Source organism: Microcaecilia unicolor, chromosome 2, assembly GCF_901765095.1.
Source record: "Microcaecilia unicolor chromosome 2, aMicUni1.1, whole genome shotgun sequence".
NCBI classification, from domain to species: domain Eukaryota; kingdom Metazoa; phylum Chordata; class Amphibia; order Gymnophiona; family Siphonopidae; genus Microcaecilia; species Microcaecilia unicolor.
In genome coordinates this window covers 234996461-235020112 of record NC_044032.1, presented here as the reverse complement: position 1 = coordinate 235020112, position 23652 = coordinate 234996461, and the positions used below count along the sequence as shown (strand labels likewise).

The window sequence follows — 23652 nt, the reverse complement described above, 5'->3', positions numbered from 1 at the left end:
TCACAACTAAGTCACAAAAAGGTGCCTTAAATAACTAAGAGGGTCTTTTACAAAGGCGCTCTAGGGTTTTTAGCACGCACTAAAAATGTACGTGTGCTTAATGCTAAGATGCCTATAGGAATATAATGGGAGGCATATTTTCAAAGCACTTAGACTTACAAAGTTCCATAGTAAGCTATGGAACTTTGTAAGTCTAAGTGCTTTGAAAATGAGCCCCTTTAAGTGTCTTTACATTTAGCAAATGCTAATTTTTAGCGTGCACTAAGGTTATCAATAGAAATCAAACAAAATCAAACATGGAAAAGAAAATAAGATGATACCTTTTTTATTGGACATAACTTAATACATTTCTTGATTAGCTTTCGAAGGTTGCCCTTCTTCGTCAGATCGGAAATAAGCAAATGTGCTAGCTGACAGTGTATATAAGTGAAAACATTCAAGCATTACTATGACAGTCTGACAGGGTGGGAGGATGGGGGTGGGTCGGAGGTATGCATGGGGATATCAAAGCATATCATTGATATTCTAACAGGATGGGTGTGGATAGGTGAGGGGTGGGGTGATCAACAGAGACATACAGCTTTATGGTTTATAATGGGCTAGGAACCCTTGATCCTTGTTAAGTCCTTTCTGTTGGGTGTTAAAATATTCAATCATTCTGACTTCAAAGGTCTTACGTTCTTGTATGGTTTTAAAGTTACCTTTCAGTATTCTCACTGTGAAATCACTGGTACAGTGTCCTAGTTCTGTGAAGTGCTGTCCCACCGGGGTGGGGGCCCTACTGGCTGTATTGTTCATGTGATGTCTATGTAAATTTAATCTTGTCTTAAGCATCTGGCCTGTTTCTCCAATATAGCATCTTTCGTTACATTTTTTACACTGAATGATATATACCACATTGGAAGATGACCACTAAAAACACATGCATGCCTTTATAAAAGGGGTCCCCAAATGACCACAGGAGGGATTAAGGCATGACTCCCCTTACTCCCCCAATGGTCACTGACCCCCTGCCATCCCCAAAAGATGTGAAAGAAATACCAACTTCTATGACAGCTTCAAATGTGATGGCCAGTCCTATTGAAGCAGCAAACAGATCCCTGGAGTAGCCTTGTGGTTGGTTTAGTGCACTGTAGCGAAGGGGACCCAGGCCCATATCTAACTGTTACACTTGTGGTGGAAAGTGTGAGCCCTCCAAAACCCACCAAAAACCTATTGTAACTACATATAGGTGGCACCTGCAGTCATAAGGGTTATTGTAGTGGTGTACAGTTGGGTACAGTAGGTTTTTGGTGGGTTTTGGAGAGCTCATCTTACAGTATAAGGAGGTAACAGTGAGATGTGTACCTGGGACCTTTTTATTATTATTATTATTAGGATTTATGTACCGCCTTGTTGAAGGAATTCACTCAAGGCGGTGTACAGTAAGAATAGATCAAACATGAGCAACAATTACAGCAGTACAAATATTCAAAAACAATACAAAGTATGGCATGGTATACTATTTACAATGTCAACACAATACATAATAGAACATTATAATTGATAGTGAAGGGTAAAGCAAAGATGTAACACACAGATAGGTAAGAAAGTAGGAAGAGTTAGAAAGTAAGGTGATTGATTTAAAGAAAGTTGCACATGAGGTCAGAGAAATGGTTAAATATTATCTCAGCTAGGGTGGGAGTGGATAAACATGTCCTGCTGCAGTATATGCAGCCTGAGTCACTCCTTGTGTGTGTGAGTGAGAGTAATGAGTTAGTTATTTCTTCCATTAAAGGTCTGGTTGAAAAGCCAAGCTTTCACCTGCTTCCTGAAGTCGAGTTAGTCCTGTGTTAAGCACAGCCTTTCAGGCAGTGCATTCCAGAATGTGGGGGCTACTCTGGAGAAGGCTCGCTTGTGGGTATCACATCATGTAATGTCTTTTGAAGAGGGTATGGTTAGTGAAAGTTCTTGGGAGGACCTTAGTGTCCTTGGCGGTGTGTGGAGGATCATCCTATTTTTCAGGTACTAAGGGCAATTTCCTTTCAGGGCCTTGAAGATCAGACATAGAGTTTTAAATTTAGCCCTGTATCTTTTATATGAAGTCCAGTGCAGTGCCCACTAGGGTGCCCCACTGCTCTGCTGGGATATCTGTGTGGCCAGTCTACTAAGAATGTTGTCCCCCCGCCCATACATCCCAATGGCTTGCTTTTACACATTTTTCCTTGGACATTTTTTTTGAAAATGGTTCAAAAAGATAGACACACAGAGAACAAATACAACTAGCCAATGGCCATTTTTGAAACAAAAAGTTGGACGTTCTTCTGGTTTGAAAATGGCCATGTTCGCTACTAGATTTTTAGATGTTTTCCGCAAAATGTCCAAAATAGGATTTAACAGAATATGTACAATTCCCAAACAGTAACCTTTAGAATAATATTATGAAACTAGGAAAAAAGGCCCGTTTCTGACACAAATGAAATGGGCGCTAGCAAGGCTTTCCTCGGAGTGTGTGTGTGTTTTACAGAGTGTGTGTGAGAGTGAGTGTGTGATAGAGAGAGTGAATGTGTGAGTGTGTGTGACACAGAGAGTGAGACTGGGTGCGAGAGTGTGTGTGTGAGAATGAGAGTGTGTGCCAGGGGCCCCCTCCCTCCCAGTTCCAGGGTGGCCCCGTCCCCTCCCTCCCTACCTCCCAGTTGCAGGTTCGGCCCTCTCCCCCTCCCTCCCAGTTTCAGGGTCCCCCCCCTCCTTCCCAGTTCCTGGGTCCACCTGCCCCCCTCCCTCCATCCCACCCACCCACCCTCCCAGTTCTAGGGTCATTGCCCCCCCCTCTCTCCCTCCCTCCCAGTTCCAGGGTTGTTGTCCCCCTCTCTCCCCCCCCTCCAGCCACCCTGCGATATTTAACTGCAAAATTAGGGAGCTGTGTAGTGTAATAAAACGCACCTGCAACGTTGTGAAGCTGATTCCGTGGCTTCACTGAAGTGAAGGTTTCATAAGGTTCGTCAGATTCATCAGTCTGACACCATCTCTCTCAGCCCCGCCCTCGCACCTCTGATACGTCCACCGCCCTCAACGTCATCACGTTTTGACACGAGGGCGGGGTCGAGAGAGATGGTGACAGACTGACGAATCTGACAAACCTTACAAACCCTTCACTTCAGTGAAGCCACAGAGTCAGCTTCAGAACGCTGGAGGTGCTTTTTATTATAGTAGAGATTCTGTATAATATTTAACATATCAAAACTTCTTCATATCAGTGTAGATGAGTGCAATCAATTTTTTAAAGGGAATCTTCAGAGTCTACTGCAGCTCACACCTTATGAACATTACTTTCCTTTGAGACAATGGTTGTGGCGCAAATCGTCATTGATCCACCTATTTTTACTTTTTAAATTGCTTTTAGTATATTTAACTTCATTTCAAGCATTATCTCAAACTCATAACATTAGCATATCACATATAGCGTATGACATCACTTATCTTTGGCTGGCAGCAAAATTTTATCACAGGAGACAATTTGCGCCACAAAAATTGCATTTGTATCCCACATTTTCCCACCTATTTGTAGGCTCAATGTGGCTTACATAGTACCAGAGAGGCATTTGCAGACTCCGGTGTAAACAAATACAAAGTGATATTGTGGTAAGATAAAGTTCATGTGGCACAGCCACATTAGTGAATCGTACAACGGAAGAGTTGTGTTATGTCCATTACGTACTTTAGTTTTGTTGTGTTGCAGAGATCAGGCATTTATGTTGGACTGGTAGGGTATGCCTTTTTAAACAGGTTAGTTTCTAGTTTTAGATGGTCATATGTAGTTTTCAAGGTTTTTGGTAATGCGTTCCACAGTTGTGTGCTTATGTAGGAGAAACTGGATGCGTAAGTTGATTTGTATTTGAGTCCTTTGCAGCTTGGGTAGTGCAGATTTAGGTACGTTCGTGTTGATTCGGATGTGTTTCTAGTTGGTAGGTTGATCAGGTCTGTCATGTATCACGGGGCTTCACCGTAGATAATTTTGTGAACCAGAGTACAGATTTTGAAAGCAATGCGTTCTTTGATTGGGAGCCAGTGCAGTTTTTCACGGAGGGGTTTTGTGCTTTCAAATTGCGTTTTTCCAAAGATAAGTCTAGCTGCCGTGTTTTGAGCGGTCTGAAGTTTCTTTAATGTTTGTTCTTTGCATCCCGCATAAATTCCATTGCAGTAGTCTAAATGGCTTAGTACCATTGATTGTATCAGGTTGCAAAATGTTTCCATTGGGAAGAATTGTTTCACGCATTTGAGTTTCCACGTTGTGGAACATTTTCTTTGTTGTGGATGTCACTTGGCTCTCCAGTGTTAGGTTGCGGTCCAATGTAACGCCGAGGATTTTCAGGCTGTCTGAGATAGGGAGGGTGTAATCTGGGGTGTTGATAATTGTGGGGTTGTCCATGCTGTGTTGGGATGAGAGGATAAGACTGTGTTTTTTCTTTGTTGAGTTTTAGTTGAAATATGTTTGCCCAAGAGTCCATGATGTTCAAGCTGAAAGAGGGAAATGGAAAGGTGTCCTCATACAGCTGTAAAGGAGGAGTGGACCGGCGTCCCATCATTGTGGAGGATGGCCCTGAACTCTTGGCCTTGAGCCTGCCACTGCGGAGCACTTGTCCGAGCTAAAGGAGTTCATCTGCTGAAAGCAGGCACGTTGAGTAAACCCAGCAGAGCGTCCCGGGCGATACCTTCTAGCTTCACAGAAGCGAGGTCTGGAGGAGGAGTGAACCAACTGACCCTTGGAAGAAGGCTGCGGCCTATCCTCAGGTAACCACTGGGGTTTAGCATCTCCCAGGTCTTTAACAATCTTCTCCAACTCCTCTCCAAATAACAGAACGCCCAGAAAGGGCAACTTCACCAGCCTTTGCTTAGAGGCCATGTCAGCCGCCCAATGCCGTAGCCATAGAAGGTGGCGGGCGGACACCGCCACAGACATCTGTTTAGCTGAAGCTCTGACCAGATCATAGAGGGCGTCAGCTAAAAATGACAAGGCCGACTCTATGAGCGGTGCAACCTCAGCGAGGGACTCCGCACCATCCCCGGGCTGTTCCACTGCCTGTTGTAACCAAGAGAGGCAGGCTCGAGCAGCATAAGAACTGCAAATAGACGCCCTTAAGGCTAGGCCCGAAATCTCAAAGGACCATTTTAGCGCTGATTCCAGCCGCCGGTCCTGAATGTCCTTCAGGGCGACCCCTCCCTCTACTGGGAGGGTGGTCTTTCTTGTCACTGCCGTGACTAAGGCATCAACTTTAGGGATCCCAAAACGGGCCAAGTGCTCCTCACTCAGAGGGAAAAGATGCTCCATTGCCCTGGCACTTTCAAGGGCCCCTCGGGGTTAGCCCATTGAGCAGAAATAAGATCTTGGATGGAGTCATGCAAAGGAAAGGCACGAGAAAGCTTCTTAGTACTCGCCATCCTCGGATTACCAGAGGAGGCCTCGCCTTTAACAGGATCATCAATAGAGAGGGCCTGTAAGGCATCAGAGATAAGTGCTGGCAGCTCATCGCGGTGGAAAATTCCAAACTGCAGTGGGATCATCCAGATCTAGTGGCAAACCGGCACCTTCCTCTGGCTCCTCAGACCACGAAGGCCTGCCAGATCCCTCAGAGTCCCCACAGCCCAACCACGGGGGGAGCGCACTCTCCGACAGGGAATTTACCCGTCTATGCTTAGCGTGCATCCAACACTCAGGGGCATCCATGTCTGACATCAGCCCTAGGCCATCATCAGTCGGAGGGGGACCAGGTAGCAACGCAGTGTCAGACACCTGCGGCAGAGCTCTTTCCAGCATGAAGGCTTTATGTAAAATAAGCACAAACTTGGGGGAGAAAAACTCACCCTGACCTCCCGTCTCCGCATTAGGAGCCAAGGGGAACGGAGCTCCTCTGGTAGCCTCGGCCCGAGGCGCCCCTCTGCTCTCAGACTCCTCCGCAACTGCGGGGGTCGAGCCATGCAGCACTTCCAAGATGGCGCCCGCTGCCAGCTCCATCGAGCGGGAAGAATCATCGCTTGCCATGCTTGTACTGGCTCTACCATCTAAACAGCATGTTTTACAGAGCCCCGCTGCTGGTCTGCGCTTAACTCCCTCAGCAGCCATCGCCAAAAAACAGCGGAATAAAATTCAAAATGGTGGCTTCGCGCCAAAATCACCCCGATCGGAACCCCGTCCGTGGGCCCTCCCTGGAGGAGCTGAGTACCGTTCTTACCTCAAAGGACCGAGTCCACGAGCTCCGGTCACGCTGCACAGTCAGGAAAAGCCTCAGAAATAGCAGCGCTGAAAAGCGTGTTTTTTTTGTTTGTTTTTTAACGCTGGGAGGAAAGTTGGAGGCAAACAGCTACAGAGGTACTCCGGAGGCAGAAGAGGGTGGGAAAGGCAGGGAAAGAGCGAACCTATATGCCTGCATCCACACAGGGGGAAGGGTAAGGCAGGGAAAGGGCAAACCTATGTGCCTTTAAAGTGGGCTCCACTTAGCCACAACTGGCAAAAGCACAGGAGCCACCCCAGGCAGAATCTTCAAGGAGCTGAACAAGCTGCGTCCAACCCTGCTGGGAGATAGAGAAATACTGACAGGCAGATGGAGCTAGCTGTCCTAGAGGCACTATGGTTTTCAGTGTTCTCTATCTCCCCCTTCTGGTAGGTGGACACAACCCATTCGTAATGGATTCATCTGCTGCTGATGACAAGGAAATCAGCATTTGGACGTCCATCTCACAGAAACGTCCAAATCGGTATAATCGAAACCTCATTTTGGACGTCCTTCTCCGAAGTCCGTCAGAAGGACGTCCAAATCTCAAGGGGGCGTACCAGGGGCGTGTTCAAGGCGGAACTTGGGCATTCCTAAGACTTGGACGTCTTTCAGCCATAATGGAACAAAGCAAAAACGCCCAGCATTAAAACAGACTTTTTGAGCTAGACCTGTTTTTCTTACGAATAAAGCACAAAAAGGTGCCCCAAATGACCAGATGACCACTGGAGGGAATCAGGGATGACCTCCCCTTACTCCCCAAGTGGTCACTAACCCCTTCCCACCCCCAAAAAGTGTGTTGAAGAACATTACTTGCCAGCCTCAGATGTTATACTCAGGTCCATGACAGTAGCATGCAGGTCCCTGGAGTAGTTTAGTAGTAGGTGCAGTGCACTTCAGACAGGCCCATACCCCCACTACCTGTTACACTTGGTGGAGGAAACTGTAAGCCCTCCAAAACTCACCAGAAACCCACTGTACCCACATATAGGTACCTCCTTCACCCGTAAAGGCTATGGCAGTGGTGTACAGTTGGGGGTAGTGGGTTTTGGGGGGCTCAGCACACAAGGTAAGGGAGCAATGGTCAGATTTGTACCTGTACCTGCAGTGCCCCCTAGGGTGCCCGACTGCTGTCCTGGGATGTCAGGGGCTCCTCCTACGTCCCAATGGCTTGACTTTGGATGTTTTACACTTGGACGTTTTTTTTCCGAAAATGGTCGAAAATCAAAGACATCCAAATCGCAAAACATTCAAATCACAGGATGTCCATGGTATTTTCGAACACAAAAGATGGACGTCCAGTGGTGTGCTGGAGCTGGCTCGCACCGGCTCGCAAGAGCTGGTTGTTAAATTAAATTTTTTAAGCTCTTGTGAGCCGGTTGTTGTGGCAGGCGAGCCGGCTCCCAGTGGCGGCGCAACCCAGCAGTAAGTGAGGTAAGCTTGGCAGGAGGGCGCCACAAGCCATGCTTTCCTCATCTCCCGCCGCTCCGGGGGTTTAAATTGTTGATTTACCTCCATTTCAGCAATGCAGTCAAACCCCGTCTCTAGCCTTCACTTCGTTCCCGTCAGTGTCCCGCCTTCTTCTGACGTCATTTCCTCTTTCCGCGAGGGTGGGACATTGACGGGAATGAAGTGAAGGCTAGAGACGGAGTTTGACTGCGGCTGCTGCGATGGAGGCAGGGGAGCGAGGGAATCGTTGGGTGGGTATCGATGGCTGAAGGAGGGGCAGGGGAGCGGAGAGAATTGCTGGGTGTGTATGGATGGCTGGAGGGGGGGCAGGGCAGCAGAGAATCACTGGGTGGGTATGGATGGCTGGAGGAGGGGCAGGGGACGAATTGCTGGGTGGGTATGGATGGCTGGGGGGGGGGCAAGGGAGAGGAGAGTTGCTGGACATGGATGGAGCAGAGGGAAGGGAGAGTGAAGAAATGTTGAACATGGATGGAGGGGTGAGAAGAGTGAGGAAGGAGATGAGATGAGGGAAAAGGAAGAGAGGAGAAAAACTGCACATGGATGAAGAAAATAGGCAGAAGCTGGATCCACTGGACAGTCAAGTCTGCGGAGGACCAGAAATGAAGAAGAAAGGAGGAAAGGAAAGAAATAAATGGAAAGGAAGCCCTGGAAACGGAGTTAAGAGGACAGATAGCAGCAGAATCGGATACTGGGCCAGCATGATCAGAAAAACAAAGTCACCAGACAACAAAGGTAGAAAAAATCATTTTATTTTCATTATAGTGTTTGGAATATGTCCACTTTGAGAATCAGGTGCTCAACATATTTATTTACTTATTTATGGCATTTTATCCCACATTAAATATGAATTAGATTGGAACCTGGGATCATAAAATATTTTTTTCCTGGAGTAATGCATTGCCCCCCCCAGGCTCTCTCCCCGGCTATAGCCAGCTCTGCTATTTGGGGTGGGGGGGGGGGGGCGCAGAGGTGGACTGGGGAGAGAGCCTGTTGTTAAACATTTACCAGCACACCACTGTGGACGTCCATCTTTTTCGAAAATGACCTTCTTCCCGGTTCGGAATTTGGACGTCTTTGTAAAACGTCCAAATTCTGACTTAGATGTTTCTTTCGAAAATGCCCCTCTGGGCGTCTAAATGGCAGATGACCTTTAATGTGAGCAAGTGCAAAGTGATGCATGTGGGAAAGAGGAACCCGAACGATAGCTACGTAATGAAAGGTTCCACTTTAAGAATCACTGACCAAGAAAGGGATCTCAGTGTCGTTGTTGATGATATGTTGAAATCCTTTGCTCAGTGTGCTGCAGCAGCTAAGAAAGCAAATAGAATGTTAGGTATAATTAGAAAAGAAATGGAAAACAAAAGTGGGGACGTTATAATGCCTTTGTATCGGTCCATGGTGCGACCGCACCTCGAATATTGTGTTCAATTCTGGTCGCCACATCTCAAAAAAGCTATAGTGGAATTAGAAACGGTACAGAGAAGGGCGACGAAAATGATAAAGGGGATGGGACAACTTCCCTATGAGGAAAGGCTGAAGTGTCTAGGGCTCTTCAGCTTGGAGAAGAGATGGCTGAGTGGAGATATGATAGAAGTCTATAAAATAATGAGTGGAGTGGAACGAGTAGATGTGAATCGTTTGTTTACTCTTTCCAAAAATACTAGGACTAGGGGGCATGCGATGAAGCTGCAAAGTAGTAAATTTAATACAAATCTGAGAAAATGTTGCTTCAGTCAACATGTAATTAAACTCTGGAATTCGTTGCCAGAGAATGTGGTAAAGGCGGTTAAGCTTAGCAGGGTTTTAAAAGGGTCTGGACGGCTTCCTAAAGGAAAAGTCCACTAACCATTATTAAATTGACTTGGGGAAAATCCACTGCTTATTTCTGGGATAAGCAGCATAAAACGTATTGATTTTTCTGGGATGTTGCCAGGTATTTGTGACCTGGATTTGCCACTGTTGGAAACAGGATGCTGGGCTTGATGGACCTTTGGTCTGTCCCAGCGTGGCAATACTTATGAACTCAATTTCCAGACTGTGAGGACTAAAGATTTGAGTTATTGATGAAGAAGTCAGCCCTTTTGTTGAGTGATTAGTTCTGAGAACTGAAGCAATTTGTGAGAAGGTAGAACTGCAAGGTTGTAAAGAAGAGGGAACCAGTTCTGTCAAGGACAGCGGGGTGCTATGAAAATTATTACACAATGGCTTTGCTGAAACTTCTGCAATACTCTTGATAAGAATGGAATTGGAAGATAAGTGTAAAGAAATGATCAGGTCCATAAAATTATCAGTGTATAAGTAGCAAGATGCAGGAGAGAAGGAAGAATGGGGAAGTCAACAAGAAGCTTTGCATTTTCTTCACTGGCAAAGAGGTCAATTTGAAGAATTCCTTAGTCTTGAAAGAGAGTGCCTCACAAGCCATGCTTACCAGCAGTTCCCAGTTCCAGCCTTAAAACCCTTCTCAGATGCTAGTTTGAGCCCCAGCTGCAGCAGTCCCTACCTGTCAGACCTCTGCTCCCCTGACAGCCCCCTTATTTCTGCCGCCCTGAATGCATTTTTTAAATCTTTGAATCAGCAGCATCTGTGAAGGAACCTGAATGCCTCAGGCCTTCCCTCACTGTCTCACCCTCAAGGAGGGCAGGACACAGTGAAGGTCACTGAATTACAAGAGGACCTTACAAGACTGGGAGGGCATCCAAATGGCCCCCACATAGTTAAGCGACCAAAGTTAGGACTGCTTTTTATGCAATCCTAACTTTGCAATGTAAGCAAGTGCAGTGATGCATGTGGGAAAGAGAAGCACGAACTACAGCTACATAATACGAGGTTCCACATTAGGAATCACTGACCAGGAAAGGAATCGTGTCATCGTTGATGATATGTTGAAACCCTCTGCTCAGTGTGTGGCAGTGGCAGCGGCAGCTAAGAAAGCAAATAGAATTTTAGGTATTATTAGGAAAGGAATAGAAAACAAAAATGAGGACATTATAATGCCTTTGTATCGCTCCATGGTGTGACTGCACCTCGAATACTGTGTGCAATTCTGGTCACCACATCTCAAAAAAGGTATAGTGGAATTAGAAAAGGTACAGAGAAGGGCAACGAAAACGATAAAGGGGATGGGACGACTTCCCTATGAGGAAAGGCTAAAGCAGCTAGGTCTCTTAAATTTGGAGAAAAGACGGCTGAGGGGAGATATGATAGAGGTCTATAAAATAATGCGTGGAATGGAACTGGTAGTTGTGAATCGATTGTTTACTCTTTCAAAAAATACTAGGACTAGGGGGCATGCAATGATGCTACAAAGTAGTAAATTCAAAATTAATCGGAGAAACTGTTTCTTCACTTAACCTGTAATTAAAATTTAGAATTTGTTGCCAGAGAATGTAGTAAAAGCAGTTAGCTAGCGGGGTTTAAAAAAGGTTTGGATGGCTTCCTAAAGGAAAAGTTCATAGACCATTATTGAAAAGGACTTGGGGAAAATCCAGCGTTTATTTCTAGGATAAGCAGCATAAAATGTATTGTACTGTTTTGGGATCTTGCCACCTGGATTGGCCACTGTTGCAAACAGGATGCTAGGCTTGACAGACCTTCAGTCTTTCCCAGTACGGCAATAATTATGTTCTTATGACCCCCTCCCACCCCACAAAGATGTAAATGAAACAGCACATACCAGCCTCTATAACAGTTTCAGATGTTAGTCCTACTAGAGCAGCAAGTTCCTGGAATAGCCTAGTGGTCGGTACAGTGCACTGTAGAGAAGGTGAACCAGGCCCATAATCCATTCTAACTATTATACTTTGGTGGAAAGTGTCAGCCTCCCCCCAAAAACCAAAACCTACTGTACCCACATATAGGTGATACCTGCAGCCATAAGGGTTATTTCAGTGGTCTACAGTTGGGTACAGTAGGTTTTTCATGGGTCTTGAAGGGCTCATCATACAATATAAGAGGGTAATGGTGAGATGTGTACCTAAGACCTTTTATGTGAAGTCCACTGCAGTGCTCCCTAGGGTGCCCCACTGTTCTTCTGTGTGGCCAGTCTACTAGGAAAGCTGGCTCCTCCTTTGTCCCAATGGCTTAATTTTGTGCATTTTTCACTTGGACTTTTTTTGTTAATGGTCAAAAAGATAGGCATACTAAGGACAACAACATCTAAGAAATGGTCATTTTCAAAGAAAAAAGATAGACGTTTTTCTCTTTTGAAAATGGTCACTTTTACTACTTGATTTTTGGACGTTTTCAGCAAAAACTCCAAAGTCGGATTTAGATGTCATATCGAAAATGCCCCTCCACGTAACTTTGTAAGGCTAAGTGCTTTGAAAATACACCTCCACGTAACTATGTAAGTCTATGCACTTTTGAAAATGAGCACCTCAACCTTTAGGAGGCAACTTTCAAACAAAATACATAAGTATGAATATCGCAGGTCTTCTTTTAAGTTCAAACGATTTTTATTCTGGATCAAACATATCCAACAGCTGACAGCTAAGTATCAAGTCTAGACAAAAACATCAATCAAACATAACAGAATAGTAATCAAAAGACATCAAAGAGCAAAAAGCTAGATTACACATGATCCCATTTTTGTTTTGCAAGAAGGCTCCCCCACCTTCCCCACCTCATTATCCTAGTCCCTGTCAAAGTATTGCATACAAGATCACCCCTCTCCCCCTTCCAACCCTACTGTACCCAGAACTTAAACATGCACTAAGATGACCTGGTATATGGACTCTTATGACCCCAGGTCATCTTTGAAAGAATAACATCTAGTATTCCCAACCCACCCTCCCCTAATCAAGCAGAGAACCCCAAATATAACAGTACCAACTTAGGAAACGCTCTGAAATCTATTCAATACTGCACTTCTTGCTTTATAGGTGATATTTTGCAAGTAACAATTCCAGATAGACATGAAAGACCTTCTTCTCTTTGGAGAATTCTGAACAGCCCTTGCCTCCCACAACATAAGGGCATGCAGTCTATTTCTCCAATACCAAAAAGAGGGGGGGGGGGGGCTCTTCATGCATCCAGTGCTTAAGTATGCACTTCTTCCCCAATGCACAGGCTTTACTCAGTAATAAACGCAAATTTTTGTCCGAAATCCCATATGCCTCCCATTTATTCAGCAAGACTCCTTTCCAGGAAAAAATACACGATGACCAAAAAGAATCCCTAAATATCGATGCAGGGACCTCCAAAATGCTTGAATGCCACTACAACGTTCTAAACTAGTATAATAATGGTGCAGCTGCCAATAAGCAGAATAGTATGTGTGAGTTAGGGAAAGCCTCTGCTGTAAATCCTGAAAAGAATAAAAAACACCCTCCTGATTGAGAAAATGCTCAATCAAAACAATGCCCATGTCCGCCCATCTCTTAAACTGTCCAGATTCCAGTCCAGATGGAAAATCAGCATTACCCCTACATGGCAGTAAATCATTAACATCCAAATTCTGATTCCAACATTTCAAAAGAGCCCGCCAGATACTCCTCAGTGGCTGCAGCAATATGCTCCCCCACAAAAGCGAGGCAAACTCTGTGTTTGAGCATGCAAAAGAAAATTCAAATACCAAGGTGTAAACAATTCCCTTTCCCACCACGTAGGAGTAAACTGCTCAACACCAAACAACCAATCCCTAAGATGTCACAAAAGACAAGCTTGATTATAGTGTCTAAAGCAAGGTAAAAACCTAAACCTCCCTGCAGCCAGGAATCATAGAGATATTGTAGACGCATTTTCGGTTTCTCCCCCCACCCCCCCCCCCCCCCCCCACCACACAAAAATTTCCTACACATCCTATTTAACTGCTGGAGATCTTTCCACCAAAGGCACAATGGTAGAACTTGCAAAACATAGAGCTATATAGGAAAAATAATCATTTTAAAGAGATTTATCATGCCTATTAGAGATAAAGGTAAATGACTCCATTTCTCAAAATGAAGCTTAGTGTCCTGTACGAACCTATCAACGTTCAAACAATTTTATCTCAAAGTCTCCATAGCCAACAGCACCCCCAAATATCAAAAAGATTCACCAGTCCATTTCAACAGATAACGTTCCCGCCAATCCCCACCCTGACCCCTTGCCCTTTGCATCATCTACATTTTGTCAAGATTTAATTTAAAGCCTGAAAAATCCCCAAATTCAGTCATATATTCTAACAAAGCCCCTACGGATATTTGGGGGTTAATCACATGAACATCTGGATTCCTCTGAATGTCACATGGGAGGGGATCCAGAGTAAGGACAAACAAAAGTGTGAAAGCGGGCAACCCTGTCTAGTACCATGATATATTGAGAAGGGGGAGGATAGCAATCCATTCACCCACACTTAAGTATGCGGAAGATAATACAAAGCCCTTATCAGTTACTGAAAAAACTCCTATATACCATAAGCATCCAATACCCCAAACAAAAAGTCCCACACCACCCTGATCAGCACTGAGGGAACATCTTGATCAGCTGCCAACTCTAGAGTTGCAAGAATAAGTACATAAGTAATGTCACACTGGGAAAAGACCAAGGGTCCATGGAGCCCAGCATCCTGTCCCCGACAGTGGCCAATCCAGGCCAAGGGCACCTGGCAAGCTTCCCAAACGTACAAATATTCTATACATGTTATTCCTGGAATTGTGGATTTTTCCCAAGTCCATTTAGTAGTGGTTTATGGACTTGTCCTTTAGGAAACTGTCTAACCCCTTTTTAAACTCTGCCAAGCTAACCGCCTTCACCACGTTCTCTGGCAACAAATTCCAGAGTTTAATCATGCATTGGGTGAAGAAAAGTTTGTTTTAAATTTACCACACTGTAGTTTCATCGCATGTCCCCTAGTCCTAGTAATTTTGGAAAGCGTGAACAGAAGCTTCACATCCACCTGTTCCACTCCACTCATTATTTTATATACCTCTATCATGTCCCCCCTCAGCCGTCTCTTCTCCAAGCTGAAAAGCCCTAGCCTCCTTAGTCTTTCTTCATAGGGAAGTCGTCCCATCCCCGCTATCATTTTAATCGCCCTTCGCTGCACCTTTTCCAATTCTACTATATTATTTATTTATTTATTTATAACACTTATACCCCGCACTTTCCCACTTGTTAGCAGGTTCAATGCGGCTTACATAGTATATCAGATTTACAAAATAACATAGAACAGATATAGCTGTAATAAAGTGAATAAAGAGGTGGTCAATTAAATGTGGGTGAGTAGGATCTTTCTTGAGATGCAGCGACCAGAATTGAACACAATATTCAAGGTGCGGTCGCACCATGGAGCGATACAACAGCATTATAACATCCTCACACCTGTTTTCCATACCTTTCCTAATAATACCCAACATTCTATTCGATTTCATAGCCGCAGCAGCACACTGAGCAGAAGATTTCAGTGTATTATCAACGACGACACCCAGATGCCTTTCTTTGTCCATAACTCCTAACGTGGAACCTTGCATGACGTAGCTATAATACAGGTTCTTTTTTTCCACATGCATCAGCTTGCACTTGCTCACATTAAACGTCATCTGCCATTTATCCGCCCAGTTTCGTAAGGTCCTTCTGTAATTTTTCACAATCTACTCGCGAGTTAACGACTTTGAATAACTTTGTGTCATCAGCAAATTTAATTACCTCGCTAGTTACTCCCATCTCGAAATCATTTATAAATATATTAAAAAGCAGCGGTCCTAGCACGGACCCCTGAGGAACCCCACTAACTACCCTTCTCCATTGTGAATACTGCCCATTTAACCCCACTCTCTGTTTCCTATCCTTCTACCAGTTTTGAATCCACAATAGGACTTTTCCTCCTATCCCATGACCCTCCAATATCATCTGTAGCCTTTCAAACGCCTTTTGAAAATCCAGATACACAATAATCAACCGGCTCCCATTTGTCCACATGTTTGTTTACTCCTTCAAAGAATTTAAGTAAATTGGTCGGGCAAGATTTCCCTACACTAAAGTCGTGCTGACTTGGTCTAAGTAATCCATGTCCTTGGATGTGCTCTGTAATTGTGTTTTTAATAATAGCCTCTACCATTTTCCCTGGCACAGACGTCAGACTCACCGGTGTATAATTTCCTGGATCTCCCCTGGAACCTTTTAAAAAATCGGCATTACATTGGCCACTCTCCAATCTTCCGGTACCACGCTCGATTTTAAGGATAAATTGCATATCACTAACAGTAGCTCCGCAAGCTCATTTTTCAGTTCTATCAGTACTCTAGGATGAATACCATCCGGTCCAGGAAATTTGCTACTCTTCAGTTTGCTGAACTGCCCCATTACGTCCTCCAGGTTCACCGTGAAGTCAGTAAGTTTCTCCGACTCATCCGCTTGAAATACCATTTCCGACACCGGTATCCCACCCAAATCTTCCTCGGTGAAGACCGAAACAAAGAATTCATTCAATCTCTCCGCTACGTCTTTGTCTTCCTTGATCACCCCATTTACCCCTTGGTCATCCAGCGGCCCAACCGATTCTTTTGCCGGCTTCCTGCTTTTAATATTCCGAAAAACATTTTTACTATGTTTTTTTGCCTCTAATACTATCTTTTTTTTCGTAATCCCTCTTGGCCTTCTTTATCTGCACCTTGCATTTGCTTTGACACTCCTTATGCTGCTTCTTGTTATTTTCAGACGGTTCCTTCTTCCAATTTCTGAAGGCATTTCTTTTAGCCCTCATAGCTTTCTTCACCTCACTTTTCAACCACACCGGCTGTCTTTTGGACTTTCGTCTTTCTTTTCTAATTCGCGGAATATGTTTGGCCTGGGCCTCCAGGATAGTATTTTTGAACAGCGTCCATGCCTGTTGTACAGTTTTTACCCTCTGAGTTGCCCCCCTAAGTTTTTTTTTTAACCATTCTTCTCATTTTATCATAGTCTCCTTTTTTAAAGTTAAACGCTAACGTATTTGACTTCCTATGTATAGTTACTTCAAGGTTGATATCAAAACTGATCATATTATGATCACTATTATCAAGCACCCCCAGTACCATAACGTTCCTCACCAGATCATACGCTCCACTAAGGACCAAGTCTAAAATTTTAACTTCTCTCATCGGCTCCTGCACCAGCTGCTCCATAAAGCTGTCCTTGATTTCATCAAGGAATTGTACCTCTCTAGCGTGTCCCGATGTTACATTTACCCAGTCTATATTTGGATAATTGAAGTCACCCATTATTATCACATTGCCCATTTTGTTTGTGTGTCTGATTTCTTTTATCATTGCTGCGTCTACCTGCTCATCCTGGCGAGGCGGACAGTAGTACACTCCTATCACCGTCCTTTTCCCTTTTATACATGGAATTTCAACCCACAATGATTCAAAGGTGTGATTTGTGTCCTACTGAATTTGTAATCTATCTGAGTCAAGGCTCTCGTTAATATACAATGCTACCCCTCCACCAGTCCGGTTCACCCTATCACTACGATATACTTTGTACCCGGTATGACAGTGTCCCACTGGTTATCCTCCTTCCACCAGGTCTCAGTAATGCCTATTATATCCAAATTTTCATTTAATGCAATATATTCCAACTCTCCCATCTTATTTCTTAGACTCCTAGTATTTGCATATAGACATTTCAGAGTATGTTTGTTGTTCCTATTTGCATGATGCTTAGTACTTGACACTAATGATTTGCCATCTTACTACTACTACTACTATTTAGCATTTCTATAGCGCTACAAGGCATACGCAGCGCTGCACAAACATAGAAGAAAGACAGTCCCTGCTCAAAGAGCTTACAATCTAATAGACAAAAAATAAATAAAGTGATCAAATCAATTAATGTGAACGGGAATGAAGAGAGGAGGGTAGGTGGAGGCGAGTGGTTACAAGTGGTTACGAGTCAAAAGCAATGTTAAAGAGGTGGGCTTTCAGTCTAGATTTAAAGGTGGCCAAGGATGGGGCAAGACGTAGGGGCTCAGGAAGTTTATTCCAGGCGTAGGGTGCAGCGAGACAGAAGGCGCGAAGTCTGGAGTTGGCAGTAGTGGAGAAGGGAACAGATAAGAAGGATTTATCCATGGAGCGGAGTGCACGGGAAGGGGTGTAGGGAAGGACGAGTGTGGAGAGATACTGGGGAGCAGCAGAGTGAATACATTTATAGGTTAGTAGAAGAAGTTTGAACAGGATGCGAAAACGGATAGGGAGCCAGTGAAGCGACTTGAGGAGAGGGGTAGTATGAGTAAAGCGACCCTGGCGGAAGATGAGACGGGCAACAGAGTTTTGAACCGACTGGAGAGGGGAGAGGTGACTAAGTGGGAGGCCAGCAAGAAGCAGATTGCAGTAGTCTAAACGAGAGGTGACAAGGGTGTGGATGAGGGTTTTGGTAGAGTGCTCGGAAAGAAAGGGGCGGATCTTTTGTCTGATCTTTAGTTGTATTTAAGGGCACCTGGCCTACCACGGTCTGTTGTGCAACCTCACTATCCAGAAATCCTATCTTCCCTGTTTGTGACGTATCCTTGCAAGATACCTTATCCTGAACCATGCGCTGTTGTGCGACTGTCGGCCTTTCCCCCATATCTAGTTTAAAAGCTGCTCTATCTCTTTTTTGAATGCCGACGCCAGCAGCCTGGTCCCACCCTGGTTAAGATGGAGCCCATCATTTCAGAATAGGCTCCCCCTTCCCCAGAATGTTGCCCAGTTCCTAACAAATCTAAAACCTTCCTCCCTGCACCATCGTCTCATCCATGCATTGAGACTCCGGAGCTCTGCCTGTCTCTTGGGCCCTGCGCGTGGTATTATTTCAGAAAATGCCACCCTAGAGGATCTGGATTTGAGCTTTCTTCCTAAAAGCCTAAATTTGGATTCCAGAACCTCTCTCCCACATTTTCCTATGTCATTGGTACCCACATGTACCAAGACAGCCGGCTCCTCCCCAGCACTATCTAAAATCCTGTCCAGGTGCCGCATTAGATCCGCCACTTTCGCACCAGGCAGGCAAGTCACCAGGCGATCCTCCTGTCCACCAGCCACCCAGCTATCTACATTCCTAATGATTGAATTGCCAAGTATGACAGCTGTTCTAACCTTTTCCTCCCGGTCAGTCATTGGAGATATATCCTCGGTGCGAGAGGATAGTACATCTTCTGGTGGGTAGGTCCTGGCTACAGCAGTACTTCCTACTTCACCTTCTGGGTGACCTCCCTCCTCCAAATTAGCACAGAGGCTACCTGACTGGCGGTGGGACCTCTCTACAACATCCCTGTAGGTCTCCTCAATGTATTTCTCTATCTCCCTCATCACTACCAAATCTGCTACTCTAGCCTCGAGAGAACGAACACGCTCTCTGAGGTCTAGGAGCTCTTTGCATCGGGCACACACATATGACATCTCACCAACTGGGAGATAATCATACATATGGCACTCAACGCAAAAGACTCGCTGCTGAACTGCTGACTCCATCTTAGTGTTTTCAAGTTTCTCAATTTTGTAAGAGCTGGTACAGTATTAAGAATTTCAGTCTGATATAAAGTGATTTTAGTTTATATATTGTATGATCCTTGTAGTGATATTGTGGCCTTGCACAAAACCCACTTGAGTGTCCTCGATCATATCAGGAAGTATACGAGATAGTCAATTCACCAAAACCTTTGCAAATAATTTAGCTTCATAACTGAGCAATGAGATCGGTCGATATGATTCTGGTTTTAATGGATCTTGACCTGGTTTCGGCAAAATGACTATCTGGACTAGTTGCAGGGATTCAGGCAACCGTCCCTCTTCTACTATAGTGTTAAACATAGAAGTCAGTGGGGGTACAATCTCCTTTCTCAAAATCTTATAGAATTCTCCTCAATAGCCATCAGGTTCAGGAGCCTTACCGAGGGGTTCCCTTTATATGGCCCAAGATACCTCCTCTGCTGCAAAAGGAGCATTTAGCACAGCTAGACTGTCTGAATCCAACCTCAAAAGATCCAAACCAGAAAGGTACATAGAGCTTTCCAATGGAGGAGGATCGGGGATGAGTACAGTTGGGCATAGTAGTTTCTCATAATGCGGCTGATTTGGACATCCTTATTTTCCAAACCCCACTGGAGGAGAAGAGGGCATCAATCTTAAATGGACCCTGATGGGGATGAACTTAGTGGGCTAGCAATCTACCACTCTTATTTACATGCTTGTACAATTGATATTGAAAATAACTATGCGATTTTTGGGTATTGTGATGAATTAATTAATTTAGAGTATGTTGCAGCTCTAAAAACTGGGCTTTAATCTGTACATTATGGTGGATCCCATAAAGACATCTCAAACGCCCAGCCTCATCATGAATAATTTTGTGGGTAACAAGCTGGATCCCTTTCTGAACTAGTATTATAACTCCCGCCAGAGAGTCAAAATAAGAACCAACCCACCAACGGCAAAGCTTTTGATGTTCCTGTGCATCTAGATGCGTTTCTTGGAGGAGGGCTATAGACACCTTTTGTTGGTTTAGCGCTTGAAGTATTTTTTGTCGATTAATTGAGTAAGAAATACCTCCCACATTCCAAGTTATAATTTTGAGAGGCATTACGTGATAGCATTGTGAAAATGATACAGAAAGTTGATAACCACTCTGAGAGAGCAATAAGGGCATCCCATCCAGTACCCCCACCACTCTAACCATAGAATCTTCTGTTGCACATTCCCCCATTTAACAAACCAGAGTTCCCTGCTTGAACTCTCAACCCTCTCAAGGAAATCCCTTCCATGTCTCCAACTTTCTGTTGATCCTCCTGAAGATCCTTGGTGAAAGTAGCAAATTGGTGTTCCATGCCATCCAATTTATCTATAATTTGCTGCAACTGTGTTCGCAAAGTCTGTTCCATGGCCTGGCGGACCTCTGTGACTATTTCCGATGCCCAGGCAGAACCAGGTAGGCGGAGGTGCACTTTTCTCAACCCTCTTTAATCCTCCTCCTCGGATCTTCTCTGCTTCTTTCTTTGAACCGCAAGTAGCCATACGAGAACACAGCGCCCACCCCCCCCCCCCCCCAGGCAACATAAGAACTGACAGGCACCATAGAAGCTAGGAGGTGGGGGGGGAGGGAGAGATTAAAAAACAACACTTCAGCACTGCTCGCAGTTCAGGCAAGCAATCACAGGAGTAACCCTATGTTGTCCTCCTTACACAAGGCCCAGGAAATATTCTTTATCCAGAGACATAAAGCTGAACCTGGAAGCTCCTTACACAGGGCCCAGGAAATATTCCTTATCCAGAGACATAAAGCTGAACCTGGAAGCTGCCTGGTCCAGATGGGGCCGCCTGTCTCCCTCTTGTCGGGTTCAGGAGCTGGAGTCACAATCCAGCAACCACTCCTCGTCGGATGCTCCTCCCGCCGCTTCTCTGATGCTGCAATTACGGTGCCTCCTTCCCCAGTGCCTGCTGCAGCCAACAGGTCCTCCACTCCTCGGATATTGCCGGGAGCCACGCCAGGAGCAACCACCGCACCCTGCCACGCTCTTCCGCCCGACCTCCTTCCTGGCCACAGCTGCAACTCCTGTGTAGGGAGAGGGAATCAGATGACCATCTCAAACCACCACACCCAGCACCCCCGAGCCTCCAGTTGAAACGCTCACCACTTTTCCCAGATGCTGTGGAGAATAGGAGAACAAGCGCCGCCGAAGGTGAGAGCTCTGGTCACCGATTTTGGGGGTCTCCAGTCAGGAGTTGCTGGAGCTCATCTTGTAGCAGCCATCTTGGCCGACAGCTCCACCGGATGTCACAGGTCTTCTTTTAAAGTTGAGGGGCCAAAATTGTGGAACAAGTTGCCTATGTATATAAGGTCTTTGAGGGCTTTAGATCAATTAGGAGGGAGCTTAAAACATTGCTATTTTTATAAGCATTTGGCGACCAGCAAGCCTTTGTTTAGGTATGAGTCATATGCTTTGGTAAATTAGTGAGTAATGTGTAGTTGATGTTAGTTTGCTTATTGTGTGTGAAGTCCTTGGGGTAGTATGTATGTGATAGTTATGTTTTTTTTATGATTTGTCATTTCATCACTATGAATGTACTTACTGCAAACTGCCAAGTGCTGTGCAGATTGTGCAGGTTATAAATGTTTTAAATAAATACATAAATTTAAATTAATTGGGCTGATACTTTTCCTATGAAAATCTATGCACATTCTTTTGCATTTGTGCCTTTTTCTTAATTCTGTTCCACTAAATACCTACAGTGGCTTACACACTTTTAAAATGGTAGGTTATTTAGGAAGGCAGGCAGTACAACAGAAGACACAATCCTCGCAGATATCACAGATAGCAATCAAACACAGCGAAGATGACAATGAAACCACGAACAGTCACTGTTGGTACTGATAAAACTTTAATCCAAACAAGGCAATATGACAGTCACAGACCTGTGTTTCGGCCACCTGGCCTGCCTCAGGTGTTCAATCCTATTAAGGGTGCTGTACTCAAATTACTACGCACCATATGCGGTATTAATCAATAAATGATGGCGGAAGCGCGACTATCACTCATACTCCCACAAATGCTTGTCAAGCTCTAGTCGTGTAGCATCATTGCTAGCATGACATAATTGGCGACCAAGCTAGCAGCTAAGCGGTAAAATTCAGGAAAGAAGTCACAATATTCCAATCTATTTGGCAACAGCAACATTCAGCACCAGTCAATCAGTGTCATATTTTTATAACTGGTTTCTCATTATACATATATGGAAAAGAACATTTTAATTGTGGCAAATAAGATAGTGAATGCACTTTCAAGGATTTTTATCAGATTGATACATACTTTCCAGAAGCTGTGAAATGTCTGCAGGATCTATGGCAGTTAGAAATACCTGCATAAAAGTAGTATAGAAGTCAGAAATTATGTAGAAATTATTTAGAAAAGATAGTTTAACAATGTGGCAAACCAATAAAATTCAGATTAAAGTGAGAGATCATATGGGCATACCTATGGGTGAGCCTGGATGAGCACAGGTCCATCCATTTTTGGATCTGGTCCACACAGTTTGGCAGCCAATCAGGTGCTGCTTTTTTCCTTGGGTGCCTCTCCCTTCCCAAACCACGTGGATCCATTATCTGTTTCTCCTGGCCCCCTCTCAAATTTTTCTCTTCCCCCCCCCCCCCCCCCACAGCACAGGTTCTGCATATCTTTCTCCTTCCCCTCACCCCCCCCCCCCCTGGTGTAGGTCCAGCATCTCTCCCTCACTTTTCAAATTTGTATGTCTTTTGCCTTTGCTGTGACCCAACTTCTCTGACACAACTTCCTGTTGTTGAGTGTGTGGGATGCAGCAGAAAGCTGCTGGGCTGGCCAGAGGTAGCCTGGCTCATCACTACGAGACAAAACATGGAAGTTTGAAGGGCAAAGGGGAGATACTGGAGGGAAAGAAGAAAGAGATGCGTGGGGGGAGGGAGAAACAGATGCCAGACTGACAAAGGAGCAAGGTGGAGGAAAGGAGCTGCTTAGTAACCACCCAAGTTAACTCTGGGCCCACCCAAAATGATAGGTCTGGCTATGCTACTATTTTAAGTATTCTGTCAATATATGTTGTCTTTCTCTTAAAACAAACAAAATTTAGTTATACCATTAATCTGCATATTGTGAAGGCTAGAGATTTACTGCTTAGGTATGTCATTGGCAACTCAGATATACAAACAGGTTAAGGTCAAATGTGAAACATGCACATTTCAGCTAGGTTCAAGTGATGGAATTTTGGAATTTTCAACAGATCCACTGGGAAAATCCATTGGATTTTTACCATCAGATCTAAGAAAATTTGAAATAAATGAGAAAAAAATAAGAATTTATAAAACTCTTAAGCAGATACCAAGTCTGCATGTTCTTCATGACACCTTTTCTGAAAAGGTCTGCACATCTTTAATTGACAGCAGCTACATTTAGTAGTTCAATAGATGCCCTATATCAGTTAATCTGCAATGAATATGCACAAGCACAATCTGCATACAATGAAGGCAGTGT

The 23652-nt window shown here is 44.6% G+C and overlaps 1 protein-coding gene across 3 annotated transcripts in view; it reads right to left on the bottom strand.

Moving 5' to 3' along the window:
* SPATA6L (spermatogenesis associated 6 like) overlaps window positions 1-23652 on the bottom strand; it is a 201760-nt gene that overhangs the window by 175255 nt on the left and 2853 nt on the right. For all 3 annotated transcript variants that reach the window (XR_003941029.1, XM_030193805.1, XM_030193807.1), the window contains exon 3: window positions 22459-22507. Coding sequence is in view for 2 of the 3 variants with exons in the window: in XM_030193805.1 (XP_030049665.1) it covers window positions 22459-22507 (49 nt within the window). In the remaining variant the exon portion in view is untranslated. The remainder of the gene's footprint in view (window positions 1-22458; window positions 22508-23652) is intronic.